Genomic DNA, 16,081 nt, shown 5'->3' on the forward strand with positions numbered 1-16,081 from the left:
ATATTTAGTCTTTTAATCCATGACCATGGAACATTTTTCCATTTATTTTTGACTTCCTCAATTTCTTTCATAAGTATTATATAGTTTTTAGAATACAGATATGTTATGACTTTGGTTAGGTTTATTCCTAGGTATCTTATGGGTTTGGGTGCAATTGTAAATAGAATCAATTCCTTAATTTCTTTTTCTTCTGTCTCATTGTTAATGTATAGAAATGCAACTGATTTCTGTGCATTGATTTTATATCCTATCATGTTGCTGGATTCATGTATGAGTTCCAATGATTTGGGGGTAGAGCTGTTTTGGTTTTCCACATAAAGTATCATGGCTTCTGTGAAGAGTGAGAGTTTGACTTCTTTGCCAATTTGAATGACTTTTATTTCTTTGTTGTCTGATTGCTGAGGCTAGGACTTCTAGTACTATGTTGAACAGCAGTGGTAATAGTGGATATCCTGCTATGTTCCTGACTTTAGGGGAAAACTCTTAAGTTTTTCCCCATTGAGAATGATATTCACTGTGGGTTTTTCATAGATGGTTTTTATGATATTGAGGTATGTTTCCTCTATCCCTACACTATGAAGAGTTTTAATCAAAATGATATACTTTGTCAAATGCTTTTTATGCATCTATTGAGAGTATCATATGATTCTTTTATTAATGTAGTGTATCACATTGATTGATTTGTGGATATTGAACCACCCTTATAAATAAATCCCACTTGTAATAAATCCCACTTGGCCCTGGAGAATAATCCTTTTAATGTAGTATTGGGTCCTATGGGCTAGTACGTTGGTGAGAATTTTTGCATCCATGTTCTTCAGGGATACTGTAATAAATAAATTACAGTAATAAATCCCACTTGGCCCTGGTGAATAATCCTTTTAATGTACTATTGGATCCTATGGGCTAGTACGTTGGTGAGAATTTTTGCATCCATGTTCTTCAGGGATATTGGTCTGTAATTCTCCTTTTTGATGGGGTCTTTGTCTGGTTTGGGGATCAAGGTAATGCTAGCCTTATAGAAAGAGTTTGGAAGTTTTCCTCCCATTTCTATTTTTTGAAATGCTCCAGAACCTTAGGTATTAGTTCTTTTTGAAATGTTTAGTAGAATTCCCCTAGGAAGCCATCTAGCCTTGGACTCTTCTCCAAAGAAGACATACATATGGACAACAGACACATGAAAAAATGCTCAACATCACTCAGCATCAGGAAAATACATATCAAAACCACAAAGAGATACCACCGCAGGTCAAAATGTCTTAAATTAACAAGTCAAGGAACTACAAATGTTGGCAAGGATGAGGAGAAAGGGGAACATTCTTACACTGTTGGTGGGAATGCAAGCTGGTGCAGCCACTCTGGAAAACAGTCTGACATGGATGGAACTAGAGAGTATTATGCTAAGCTAAATAAGTCCATCAGAGAAAGACAATTACCATATGATTTCAGTCATATGTGGAATTTAAGAAATAAAACAGAGGATCATATAGGAAGAGAGGGAAAAATAAGACAAAATCAGAGAAGGAAACGAACCATAAGAGCTTCTTTTTTTTTTTAATTTGGAATTTTAATTATGTACATAAATAGCAACATGAGAACAAGTTCTAAGGCTAGACATTCTCTCTAGGTGAAAGGATTTCCGATTAGTCCACTTGTAGTATGGTATCACCCAAGATAACAAAGAAGCCTAGCATAGTTTATACTGAAGAAGAAAGCCAATTTACTACATTCGGTACTGACTTCTCTGCCATTTTTCTGTAGAAATATTGGTTTACTGCATGGAGTTTCCAATGTTTACCTATAACTGATTAAAATGGGCAGAGCATGCAGCATTCTATTTATTTCCAGATGAATTCTTCACATTTCCTGGCTTTTGAAAGTTCTCCTTCCATAAATCTTCTATGACTATGTATCCTCGTAAACCCCAGACATATAATTTCTCCCCACTGACCTGGACAAATACGATGGCTTGTTGTGGGTAATAAACAGAAGCAGCAAGTCCCATGAATCCAGGCGGATATACCAGCTTCTTTATTTTTGAGCCTCTAGCCAAAAGAAGTCCAACAATGCCAGCAAAACCGATAACACCAAGTCTTGGAAAAAATCCAGGAGGTGCATTTTGGAGATAGTCATAGCTGCCTAACCCCCATTGAACCAAGCTCTGCATCTTGGGCTTAGTTTGGGAGTACGTTTCCTGACACCAACTTGTATACAGCTCGCAATAATGTCGGAGATGTGAAATGCTTTCCTCAAGTGGGGTCCTTGGCTCTTCCACATATTTAGACTGACCCTCGGGAACGGAGTAGAGTGAAAGCTCATTAACCTTCACGGAAGCTTTGTGAGGTGAGTCCTTTTTAGGTGATGCATAGACTTTGAAGGTGAGCAGACTCAGGCTGGCCGGCCCCATAGCCCTCTGGATTACCTTGAACATGTTGCTGGCAGAGGTCCCATAAGAGCTTCTTAACTATAGTAAACACACTGAGGGTTGCTGGAGGAGATGGAGTGGGGGGATTGATAGACATTAAGGAGGACATGTGATATAATGAACACTGGGTGTAATATAAAACTGCTGAATCACTGAACTCTACCTCTGAAACTAATAATTCACTACATGTTAATTGAATTTAAACTAAAAAATAAAAATAATAAAATATGAACTATAAGATAAGGACTACCTTAATCAAATCACTAAACCCATCAAAAACAAATGAGTTTTATTACTCTATTTAGACAGAAAGTCCTTTTTTAAACCCAGGTATGTATCATTTAATAATATCTATTGTGGAAAAAATCAAAATAGCAGTTGTCTCTAGGAGTTGGGTATATTGATTGGGACAGGCCACAAGGGAAATTTCTGAGGTAATAGTGGTGCTCATATCTTGATAGCTAGCTGGATGTAGACATTTTTCAAAACTTGGTAAATGATGAGTATACCTTTGAGCTTTGAACACTTAATTGCATACAAATTTTACATAAAAAACTCTAAATAAACATTGGTGTCTAGTTAATGATATGCAAATTAAAGTATTTAGCTGGAACTCACCTTGAAATGTATCAGTAAAATAAATGGATTAGTGGATGGATAAATATGGGGTAATGCAAGTATAGTAAAAGACTGCTGGTAACAAATGTTGATAGCTAGCACTATTCATATGGTGGAAAAGAGGAAACAAACTGTCTGCCATGGACTCAATGTGACCCCCAAATTCAGATGCTGAAATCCTGCCCCTCCACCAATGTGATATTATTGAGCACTAGAGTCTTTGGGAGATGATTAGGCATGAGAGTGAAGCTCCCATAAGCAGAATTATAAAAGAGCCCAGAAGCTCTCTCAGCCCTACTGCCATGTGGGGACCAGAGAGAAGATACCCATCTATGACTAGCACATGCTCATCAGACACCAAATCAGCTGTTCTTCAATCCTGAATTTTCCAGCCTCCAGAACTTTAAGAAATAAGTGTTTGTTAGGTCACCCAGTCTATGGTATTTTTGGTTATAACAGCCTGAATGAATTGAGACATAACTCAAATATTTATCAATTGATGAATGCATGAACAAAATGTGGTATATCCAAATAATGGAAAATTATTCAGTTACGAAAGGAGCACAGTAGTAATACATGCTACAGCATAAATGACCCTTGAAAACAACACTATGCTAAGTGAGGAAGCCAGACAAGCAAAGCCACATATTGTATGGCTTATATGAAATGCCCAGAATAGGCAAATCTATAGAGATGGAAATAGATTCATAGTCGCTAGGAACTGGGGAATGACTGCTAATGCATATGGGGTTTCCTTTATGGGGTGATGGAAATGTTCCTGAATTAGATAATGGAGATGTTGCACAATCTGGGGAACCCATGAAAAGTCACTTATTTGTACACTTTCAAATGGTGAACTTTATGTTATGTGAATTGTATCCCAATAAAATGACCCAAACAAATACAATCTTAAGCTGCTAAGGGTAGAATCTAGAGAATGGGTACATAGCTGCCAACCTTAAAATCTTTTCAGTTTCTCTATCTGAAAATGCAAAAAAAAATGTTGTGAAAAAAAATTAGGGGCCTGACTTTCCTGATGTTAATCTCTATTTCATGGCCTGAATCTTAGTGGTCTTTCTTGCTTAGCAGAACGTTGAATCTGATTGCACCATGACTCACTCAGTTCACTTCATTAAGCCCTAACACTCAGGCAGGCACAAAAGAGACACAAACGTGGCATACCAGCTGATTTTAAGAGACACCCAGAACCAGTAGCCTGGAAGAACAGACGTCTACCTGATCACAAGAACGCACTTTCCACACCTTGGAAGAGGAGACTGCAAGACAGAGGAATCCAGTCAAGGACTCCAAACCAGAAAGAGGCAAAAAACAGTGAAGGAGGAATGAAAGTAGCTCCAAGGGCCACTAGCCAGCCAAGAGACTTTGACACTAAGCCACACTTTTGCCTCAGTCTATGATTTTGAAATTGTTTCCTATGAAAATAGACCCAATTCTCCAAATGTGATGGGCCTAGGATTTGTAGAGAAAATTGAGAGTTTCTAGATGGAAAGTGAGAGTGGAGAGAAAGGAATTCCTATGCCCCTAAATTTTGTTTTCTTACAGGTTAAAAACTTGTGGCAGTAGTATCCCCATGATACATCATTCACCATGATGTAAGCCTCTGAATAGATGCAGACGACTTCACATGGTTAAGATACATTAATGTAAAATTCATGTATTTTGGAGCTCAGATATGATCCATTTATTGAGCTCCTATAAAGACATGTCTAACATCTGGAAACTTACAACACCCAGAAGTGACATTCCTCTTGTGTGCTGAATTGATTAACATTGGAATGCTAATTATTTCCTCTAACATTTTCCCCTTCCAACTGTGACAACAGGTTCTTCTAGATTTCTTATTGAATGGATATTCTTATTAGAAGTTCCTTGTAGGGACACCTGGATGGCTCAGTGGGTCAAGCCTCTGTCTTTGGCTCAGGTCATGGATCTCAGGGTCCTGGGATTGAGTCCCACATAGGGCTCCTTGCTTGGCAGAGAGTCTGCTTCTCTCTGTGCCTCGCCTGCTTGTGCTCTTGCTCTCTCTCCCTCTCTGACAAATAAATAAATAAATAAATAAATAAAATTTAAAAAAAAAAAAAAAAGAAGCAGAAGAAGTTCCTTGTAAAAGGGTGCCTAGGTAGCTCAGTTGGTTAAGTCTCTGCCTTCGTCTCAGGTCATGATCCTGGAGTCCTAAGATCGAGTCCCACATCAGGCTCCCTGCTCCACAGAGAATCTGCTTCTCCCTCTGACCCTCCACCATTTCATGGTCTCTCTCTCCCATTTTGTCTCTCTCTCAAAAAAATAAAAATATTTTTAAAAAGAGGTTCTCAGTAAAGAGAGAAACATTAGAAAGAAGAAAATACTTGTATTTGAAGAAGTGATGGGTAAGGCGTTTAAAATCTCCTCTGGGGAGGAATATCATGGGTAGCATCAGAATCTGGTGCTACCAATAGTTAACCCCCTTCCTTTCCCTGTTGATTTGGACAGTTAGAGAGTTAGACTCACAGCTAGACTGATAAAGATCAAAATATCTCTATACTACAACCAAAAGCAGGACTGAAGTAATAGCTTAAGTACGCAGCCACAATGAGTTTCTTAGTACTTCACTGTAGACTTAAACTGAACCTCTCACATGGTTAGCCTCTCCCCCCAAGGCCCAGCCTGATCCCCAGCACTAGGAATAGAAGAGCAGATTCTGATGAGCTTGTTGGCAGCAGGGCAGAATCAAAGTTCGTTTTCATCTCACATATTCACTAGCTAGATATATCACCCCACCTCTTGTAGGAAGGTGTGAGGAAGGAAGAATTACAAGTGTTTTGTACATGACATTCTCTGCTGAATGGAGTAAAATGAGAGTTCATTTCCATTTTCATAAAAATAAGAATCAGAGATTCTATGTTCTTCCATTAGATATCATTCTATCCTCAATGGATTTTTTTATAATCATCTGCATTCTATGACATTTTACCATTTACAAATATCTTCCTCATAATTACTTCATTTGGCGCTTATAGAGTTCTTCTGGGAGCCTGGGAGCTTGAAACAGGAATTCTCCACATAAGTATGAGCACTGCAATTCTAAGATCTACACATAGATTCCCATGACACTACTGTTCTAAGATTTGGGATTATAATAAACGTTACATTTGTCATAACATTTTAGGCCCATTTAACTTCGGCGTAGGGCCATATGGTCCCAAAACAAAAGAGGCATTAAGAAGCAGAGGATGAAATGTAAGTGGGATTAGAGAGACACAAGTAACCAAATGAATCATCATCCATCTTCTTCTCCATTAGCATTGATAATCACGCTGTCCAGAACCTGGGACTCCTTTCTTCCTAACACTTCTGGTCTGGTGACCGAGTTCTGACACATCTACCTCCATTCCCTCACTTACGACCTCACCCTCTATACCTACCACCATAGGTTTAGTTTCAGCCTCATCATCTGCTCATTGGTCTCCCCAGCTCCAGTACCCTATCTTAACTTGCCCATCTTCTCCTCTACAGAAACAATGACCTTTTACATACATAAATCTGTTTACAACCTTTCCTCATTCCCAGCGGAAGATGCTGTTAATGTGGTAAACCTACAAACAGTTCAATTCACCCTTTCCTTAACACTCCCAGCTTAGGGGCACCTGGACAGTTCAGTCAGTTAAGTGTCTGACTCTCGATTTCAGCTCAGATCATGATCTTGGGGTCCTGGATTTGAGCCCTGTGTCATTCTCCACTCAGCAGAGAATCTGTTTCTTTCTTTCTCTCCCTCTCCGTTTCCCTCTCCCCCTTCTCACCTCCACACTCATGTTCTTTCTCTAAATTAAATAAGTAAGTCTTGAAAAACAAACAAACAATACACTCACAGCTTAAGAGGCAACTGAGTTCCCTTAACTCCCTTGCACCAAACAAGGGCCATGGTGTTTAATCATGCCACTGGCTATGAGGAATTCTATTGAATGGCTTCCAGAAAAGTTTTACTATTTTAGTAAAGAGCATCTATGCAGTAAATCCTCCCAATACCAGCCCGTGTGAGCTCTAAGACAGAGAGAGAGAGAATGCTAAGAATATTATTCCCTTGCTCTGAAATGTTTTCACAGAAATCGTATAATTGCATTCTTCTCTAATATTGTGATCCCTTTGCAAGTGCCCTTTCCTTCCTCTATGATCTTGGACTGATTCCATTTATTGCCTTTCTGACACAAACTGCTCTCCATGGCTGAATTTTTTGATTCAGCAGATGTACTGTTTATCCACATAGCTGTTGAGAACAACAGTTATGCTCATGGATTCTTAATTTGTTTCCCTCAGCTTTATAGAGATATAGTTGACATATAACATTGTGTAAATTAAAGGTATACAATGAAATGATGTGGTACATGTATATACTGCAAAATGACTACCACAATAAGGTGAGTTAATACATTCAATGCCCCCAACATAGTTACAATTTGTGTGTGTGCATGAGAACCTTTAAGATCTATTCTCCTGCAACTTTCAAATATATAGTATTGTAATCTAGAGTCACCATGCTATACATTCTACCTTCAGAACTTACTCATCTTATAACTAGAACTTTGTGCACTTTGACTGCCTTCACCCATTTCCCTATTCTCTTTAACTCCCTGATTTCTGGCAACCACCAAACTGTTCTGTTCTATGAGTTTGATGTTTTTAGATTCCATGAATGTGTGAGATCATCAGTATTTGTCATTCTTTGTCTGACTTATTTCACTTAAAATAATGCCCTCAAGTTTCATCCACAGTCTTGTGAAGGGCAGGAGTTACTTCTTTTTGGCTAAATAATATTCCATTGTGTGTATCTATCATATCTTCTTTATCCATTTATTCGTTAGTGGACACTTAGGTTGTTTCTACGTCTTGGGTATTGCAAATATTGCTACCACAAACATGGGAATGCATATATCTTTTCAAGATAGTGATTTCATTCCCTTTGGCTATATACCCAGAGGTAGAATTGCTGGATCATAGGGTAGTTCTAGTTTTAATTTTTTGAGAAACTTCCATAATTTTTTCCACAGTGGCTGCACCAGTTCACATTTCTACCAATAGTGCATGAGGGCTCCTTTTCTCCACATTCTTGTCAGCACTTGTAATCTCTTGTCTTTTTTATACTAGCCATTCTGACAGGAATGAGGTGGTATTTCATTGTGATTTTGTTTCTCATTTCCCTGATGATTAGTGATGTTGAGCATCTTTTTGTGTACTGTTGGACATTTATATGTCTTCTTTGTAATAATATCTATTCAGGATGTTTGTTGTTTAAAAACATCTGGGTTTTTTGCTATTGAGTTGTATGAGTTTCTTGTATATTTTAGATATTGAGGTCACTGTTTAAGCTCCCTGGTTATGTGAAACCAGAAGTTATACTTAACAGTTAGCCAGTGTTGTTGGCCTGGCTCCCTGCCTAAGAACAGCTGCAGGATGAACTCTAAAGCTGCTTAGATTCCTTGGTCAGGCTTCCAGATCAAGTGGCACTAGAGTTCATACTCAGCAGTTGAGCAGGACTCCCAATCTGCTTTCCTGATAGGTTGGGGTTATAGAATGGGCTCATTGCTTGCATGGCTTGTTGACTAGAGACCTAAATTAGGCAGAACTGCTCACCAAGCTTCCTGGTCAGCTGTGACCACTGCTTGGGCTCTGGACAGAGCTATTTGCTAGGAACTCTGTCCTCTGAGATCTCAGTGCTGTTACTATAAACCTTGTTCCCACTTCTCTCTATTTTATCTTATCTTATTATCTTATCTTATCTCTCTATCTCTATCTTATCACCAGTGATTTCTCCCAATGATCCTCATGGAGGCGAGACCTGAATGGGGCTCCCAGAAAGTGTCCCACAACTTTGGGGGAACTGTATATCCACCTTGGGCTTCCTTTATCCACTAGGAAAAGCGTAGGCTCAAGGGGCCCTCTCAGTATGGCTTAGAGCCATAGAGTCAGTGCATAGCCACTTCTCTTTCTTCTACTACCCATCATTTGCATCTTCAGATCTAGAAATAGATCCAGTAGAGTCCTCATTTAACTTCCTGTCATATTCAATAATTGAATAACAATCCAACCCTTAAAATCTTTTCTTCAACAGCTTTTGAAAAACAAGGTTTTTGAATACCATTACAATTTTTTTAATGGAACCACTGCTCCAAGAGTGAAGAGAAGTGTGGTATAGCAATATCATTCTTTGTTGTTCATTTATATACATTGATAGAAGAAAAACAGGTACTGAAAAAATATATTCAACTGAGCCAAAATGATGGATATTTTGCTCTTCCAGACCCTTAATTGTATTCTCTGAGATTACTTCTAGATTACAGGATAAGCAAACCCATTATAGTACAGTCCCCAGCCCAGTTCAAACCACTTGTAGCCTCACCTAAGACTACCAGTAATGGTAGAATGCAATCTACTAGCCAGGTAACGCACACGCCTTTGCCTTCAAGCAATCTTAGTTAAGCCATTTCAATGGATTTCTTACTTGTAGACAAAGGTGTGGTTTCTCATCACATTAGTCAGCAGTAACTAAGGGGTTGCGTCATCCATAACTCAACAGTGCATGACCTACTTTATGCCCGTTCATTTCACCTGGATAACTTCTACCTAGGGATATGACTAAAACTGGCCAACTCTCCCAATCCCTTTCTGAGCCAGCGACTGCAGTTTTTGATGAGTATCTACATGATTCACTTTAATTTTTCCTCTAAATTTCTACAGGGAATTGTAAATCTGAGTTCCTCATATAGGGATATTCCTTATATTCATGTAGGCCTCATTTGCCTGACCATAGAGCAAGGCCCCTGGTTATAGCTACAGAGTTTCTAAGTATCTAAACCAATACCAGAGGATGGGAGATTTACTCCACTGCCAGTGTTAAATACACAACCCTCAACTCTGCCCTTTGTGCAGATTTGTGGTGCCTTCTTCTCTCTTTAGAGTGCTACTGATTTCCATACAACAATGTGGCCTTTAATCTGAGAACTCAGTCAGAGAACAGTGAGCAAGGCCAGCAAACCTGGTCTTTTCTCAGCTGGGATAAAAATCATGAGGTTCAGACAGCAATGAAGCTAGGGAGGCCTCATAGGCCTTATCACTGTCCTTATAGGCAATAAATCAGCTTGCTCCCATATGTGCTAGACAGGCAATAGATCAGCTTGCTTCCATATGTGCTGGACATCCCTGGACGTCCCCCTTTGGTATGCTCTTGATACACAACTTCCACTTAATGCCAGAGTCTTCTGTGTTTATTCTTCCTTACAAGACATGAATCATATTACTGGCCTCAAATTTCTTGATGCTTTTCTATGGTGAGGTCAGTTTTGACCTCAGCCAAGTAAGAAGATAGCAACTATTTTTCAAATGGGCAGTTTTTAAGCACAAAACTTGAGAGGTGTCCGTTGAGTCAATATATTTTATTTTTGCCAAACTCTCCAATTCTGTGTATATTGTGGTTGCTGTTATTTCTAAATATCATCTGAAGAATAGAATGAGATTTACATGTGCCATTGCTTTCTGTAATTTTTAAAAAAAAATTATTTCTTTATTTATTTGTCAGAGAGAGAGAGAGAGAGAGCACATGTGCACAAACAGGGAGAGGGGCAGAGGCAGAAGGAAAAGCAGGCTCACTGCCAAGCAAGGAGCCCAACGAGGACTCGATCCTAGGATCCTGGGATCATGACCTGAGCCGAAGGCAGATGCTTAGCTGACTGAGCCACCCTGGCATCTCTCTGTAAGTTCTTTTAACATTTATTTCTGCTCAAAACACTCTTTCAAATTCTTTTTTTGTTTGTTTGTTTGTTTTTTGGTGAATTATGTCCAATAAGATTTCGAGGATAGGAATATGACTTTTTCCCAAACCTCAGTAGCCAGTGCTGCTTGCCTGTGATATACTTGTTTATTGGCAGGGTCTCCAAGAGATAACTCACTTCTCACAGTTTAAGGAATGTTGCCATTGCTCTAGTCCATATAATTCCCAGATTGGGCTGGGCCTTCAAACTTCACAGCAGTTATCAGCCACCATTTTCTTGTAAGGGTTCCCATAGCCCTTAGGCCTCCTGAGAATCCTCTAAAGGGGCCTTTCTCATGATGGTCAGGACTGAGGTGTTTTCACTTGCTCTTAATAGTGATCAGGTCTAATCTCATCTCATTAAATTATGACAATATGTCAGCAAATTTAAATATTTCTGTGCCAAAACAGTAAATGCACACCAGTTTCATCCCATGGGAATGCCAATGTGCTCAGCTGGACTTCTAAATGGAGACTGAAAAGAAGTCCTCAAGACCTAAAATGCCATACTAATTCCCTTTAGCCTTTCTAAATTGTCTTTACTACATCTGATATTGCTAAAGCTATGAGTAAAACAAGTTTTATGGAGGGAGTACTCTTCAGAATGAATATATAAGGAAGAGTATGAAGTAAAAGGGAGTAGTAGGAAGAGGTAATCATGTTGTGGCCTCAGGTACAAAATAGCCTGGGCTGGATCCGTAGGGATGAGGGTGCCTGGAACATAAACTGCACCACCAAGTTGTTCCCTTTGAGATCAGGGGTTGGTCTGTCATACCTAGTATCACCTAGTCACTCATTGTCTGTAGACTGGTGAGGAAGTTGGTAGTCTCTCACAATGGTGACTACCATCATCCAAGGGCAATTTTCTAAGGAAGTAGGCAGGTAGGGCACTGTGAATCATTAGGAGTCCACACTTACAACAGCTCAGGAATGTGTGTTATTGCTGGGAAACCCAGTTGGGAGGGGTTGCAATGCCATCCGTATACATGCCCTATTCCGTCTCTTTCTCAAAGCATACTTGATTTGATAACTCTAATAATGTATTAAAGAGGAAATGGAAAATCATTTAGAAACGAGGTTGAGGAACTGACAGGTGCACACATAATATGAAGGAAGTTGATGGTATGTTTTGAGTCACTCAGGGTCTCCCCAGACAGGTGGATGCAGACAGATTCTGTAAGCGTAAGCCTACTGACAAGTATGGGAACTCACCAAATAGAGCAGCTTTTTATCAGGCATTCCTTTTTGAAAAATCATTACCGGTGCCCAATCAGAGGTGATTTTTTTTTTTTTTATAGAAACATCTTTTATTTGGGTAACAAGTCTCAAAACAGGTCAGTTAGTAAAATAGATTCTAGAGGACGTGGCTCTATCCACAGCCCTCCCGCCCCAAAAGTGGTTGGGGGTGAGCCTTCCCCTCGGGCTCCTCTGGTATAAAACAGTTTGGCAGCTCAGTGTTTGTCATCTGGGCCCGCGGCAGCCGTCGGGGTTCGGGATTCCTCGGGCGCCAAGCGGAGGGGGCCGGGCCGCAGCGCCGCCAGCCCTCCCCCAGCTCAGAGGTGATTTTTAAAAAATGTTTTGAATATAGTTGTCACACAATGTTACATTAGTTTCAGGTGTACAACATAGTGCTTCAACTTATTTATTCATTATGCTATGTTCATCACAGGAGGTAATTTTGGCATAAGATCTGGGGCCAGCGTTTCTTTATTTCTATATAAAGATGAGAAAATTGATCTCCAATGTACACATTGTTATTTATTACAAGAACTCCCATCAATACACCCCTAGTGCTCTTGCACTAATTTATCTCCAGATTGCTCCCCTCTTTTGGACTCTAAGCTCCTTAAAGGTCGAGTGTGTGTCTTACCCTCTTACCCACTTTTGTACTTTATTCCCAGTTGAAAATCAGTATACTTGTGCTGCATAAGTGAAGAATTAAATGGAGTACTGAGGAAATGTTCTAAGAGTCCACAGTTCCACTGGCATGAGTCATCATTACTGTGGGAATATGTGTGTAGGATTCTAGGGTACTTTCAGGTTTTCAGGGAATGATTGCTTCTCTTCCAGTAACCATCCATCATAATTTATGGAGGCAGTTTCAGTTTTCAAGTTTCGTTGGCTCACCCCACTTTCACTTCCTTGGCATCAGCAGGCCAAAGCTGAGTTCTCATTATGGCTTGATTCTTAAACACAAAGGGTAAAGGGTACAGACAGGAAATACATAGTCCAGGAGATTTCCCAGCTCAAGCAGAAAGAAATTCTTTTGGGAAAATTAAATGATATCTAATTTTTCTTTGGAAAAATTAAATGATATCTAATTTCCTCTTTGACTGAAAGAATGAGAAGTGAAAGTAAACCTACATATGTGAGTATGACAGAATAGTTTTTAAGGTTATTGATACTGCATTTTAGTTGAACAGAACCTAAAAAAATCAGGAATTTAAGTCCTTTAGCTTCAGAAATTAAGTGGTAATATTGAGTGTTTTCCTTATTAACAATAAACTATGTTTTTCCTTGAGGGGTGCAGCAGAAGCTTTATTAAAAAGCCAAAGTGATTTCTTTTTGGAAATTTGCCTGTATTAGGGCACTTCACAAAAACAGCACCAGTAGGAGATATACATATGCATGCACATATATCTCTTATTGGTTCTGTTCTCTCTCTCTCTCTATATATATATATATTACGCTATGTTCTCTCTCTCTCTCTATATATAATATATTATGCTCTCTCTCTAAATATATATATTTATAATTTATATTTTATGAATTTTATAAAATTTTATAAATATATATACGTATATATATTTAAAGAAAGAGAGAGATTGATTTTAAGAAATGAGCTTACATTTTGTAATGAAAGATTACTTTTACATAAGGCTGTAAGTCCAAAATCTATAGGGTGAGCTGACAGGCTGGGAAGAGTTGATGTTGCAGTTTTTGTCCAAAGGAGATCTGGTAGCGGAATCCTTCTTCTGGGAAGATCAGTCTTTTTCTATCAAGGCCTTCAACTGATTGGATGAGGTCCACCCTCAAATTATGGAGGACAATGTGCTTTCCTCAAAGTCTACTGATTTAAATATGGATCTCATTGGGGCACCTGGGTGGCTCAGCGGGTTAAGCCTCTGTCTTCAGTTCAGGTCATGATCTCAGGGTCCTGGGATTGAGCCCCGCATACGGCTCTCTGCTCAGCAGGGAGCCTGCTTCCTCCTCTATTTCTGCCTGCCACTCTGGCTACTTGTGATCTCTGTCTTTCAAATAAATAAACGAAATCTTTAAAAAAATTAAAAAAAATGGATCTCATCTAGAAAATATCTTCACAGAAAGTTCTAAAACAATATTTGACCCAAAAATCTTCAGACTATGCCCTAGACAAATTGACACATTAATCATCGTATTGTCCCAATCCTTTATAAACCTGCCAAGTATTTTGCTCCTTCCCTCATGTTTCATACTATAATTTCTCCTATTCTGAACCTTATGCATTTATTGCCAGGTCACCATTTAATTCTTATTTTTAAGTTTTCCTGGTTCAGTGTATTTCACACATCAATCACATTCTTCCCTGAATTAGTTGGAAAGTAAAATATTCTGTGCTTTGCCCCCTCTATGATTCAAACATAATTATTTGGGGAGTTATGTTTTAAGAATTCTGAGGTTAAGGTCATAGCAATGAAAAGCAACAATGAGTGAATAACCATAAACTCATCTGACACTGCGAATGTATGATTCATAGGATAAAGCTCACAATGAAGGTTACCACACACACCACTAATCAAGGGAACCAGTCAGAAAAATTTGGGGTATATAATTTCAATGTTTTTCCCATCCCAAAAGTTTATTTTGAGAAGATAGCATTAGTTTAGAGGTTTGGAGGTCTTTTAAAGGAGATTTTATATATATATATATATATATATATATATATATATATATATATATATATCTCAGATAACTTAGGAAATTGAATGTTTCTCTTAGATTAAGCAGGCCACCCAAACCAGATAAATAATGAACTGTGAACATGCTTAGAGCTTTCTTGCTTCACAATTTTGTTAATTTTTCTCCTTAACCTGAACTTTCACCTGCCAAATTCCAACCCCCTCCCCATCAAGGCATTAAAAAAAGAAAAAAGAGAAAGAAAGAAAGAAAGAAAGAAAGAAAGAAAGAAAGAAAGAAAGAAAGAAAGAAAGAAAGAAAGAAAGGTAGGTCACATTTTCTTCAGCCACTCACCTGTTATGGACAAACAGATTGTTTTTATCTCTTGCCTCCATGAATAATACTGTAGGACTGCAGATATCTCTTACCAAGACACTGATTTAGTCAGATGAGATCACCCACCGGCAGGGATGTGGTGATCCACGCACTGATTACTGTAAGCGCCACCCATTCCTTGATTTCTAGCTGACCACAGGATGTCTAACCCTGCCAATTCTTCCAATGTTCCCTATGAGGCAAGACAGAAGTGATGTCCCAGTGAGCATTCCAGAACCCAGGGGAAGCTGGGTACCAGCCAGCTTTCTGCTCCTCACTGAAGAAGAGAGATGCCTTTTACCATGGCACTTGGCCAACCTGGTGAAGGGACAGTGTAGTCAAAAGTGAAACTACTCCATTTAACCCTTCTGATATGGCTTTTCTAGGTTCTTTTTCCTCAATAGACTGCGAATGTATGATTGGTCTTACCAATGACTGCTTGGTCTTACCTCCAGGTTCTGAGCTTTTCACAGAAGCATTCTTGTCTGTGGATAGGTGCTATTTGATTTGTTTGTGAAGGAAAATAGCGCCAAGGACCACCCATTATGCTGTTTTTGTTGATGTCACTCTGAGAAGTCTGTTACTGTTTTTGTTAAAACATTTAGGAAGAATCCTGTAAGATGTATTATATTAAGTCTATCCCTGGAAGAGAATCCATATTTCATCAGGATAAAATTTTACACAGACCATATGAGTCAATTGAGGAGCAGTTAATGATTGAGAATAGTGACAATTTGAGATTTTGGTCACTGTTTCCTCTTAGAATTACTATTTTAGTCACTATTAGCTCTGGAAGAACAAGCATAGTTTTTCATATTATTGGCTATTACTAAAATCCAGGAACTATCTCATATTTTTATTAAATGTTATTCTTGGATTTCGGTTTTTTTTTTTTTTTCTTCAAACCTTTGTTTATGGTATCCTGTGTTAATTAGGAGTAATAATTTGGATGAGATATTGTAATACATTTGGAGGGTTTATTTCATGTT

The 16,081-nt window shown here is 38.7% G+C and overlaps 1 protein-coding gene and 1 long non-coding RNA gene across 10 annotated transcripts in view; one reads left to right on the top strand and one right to left on the bottom strand.

The window, feature by feature from the left end:
* LOC309867055 (MICOS complex subunit MIC26-like) overlaps positions 1 to 15,356 on the bottom strand; it is a 69,015-nt gene extending 53,659 nt beyond the window's left edge. For 8 of the 9 annotated variants that reach the window (XR_014312959.1, XR_014312960.1, XR_014312961.1 and 5 more), the window contains exon 1: positions 15,072 to 15,356. Coding sequence is in view for 1 of the 9 variants with exons in the window: in XM_082735312.1 (XP_082591438.1) it covers positions 1,835 to 2,431 (597 nt within the window). In the remaining 8 variants the exon portion in view is untranslated. Of the gene's footprint in view, positions 1 to 1,463; positions 2,489 to 15,071 lie in introns of those variants that run through there. The other variant, XM_082735312.1, reaches the window with a different exon arrangement.
* LOC309867267 overlaps positions 1 to 16,081 on the top strand; it is a 117,511-nt gene that overhangs the window by 34,142 nt on the left and 67,288 nt on the right. The window contains exon 2 of the long non-coding RNA XR_014313085.1: positions 10,611 to 10,784. This is a non-coding gene — a long non-coding RNA (uncharacterized lncRNA). The remainder of the gene's footprint in view (positions 1 to 10,610; positions 10,785 to 16,081) is intronic.

The sequence above is a fragment of the Mustela nivalis genome (genome assembly GCF_964662115.1).
Source record: "Mustela nivalis genome assembly, chromosome: 1".
NCBI lineage: Eukaryota > Metazoa > Chordata > Mammalia > Carnivora > Mustelidae > Mustela > Mustela nivalis.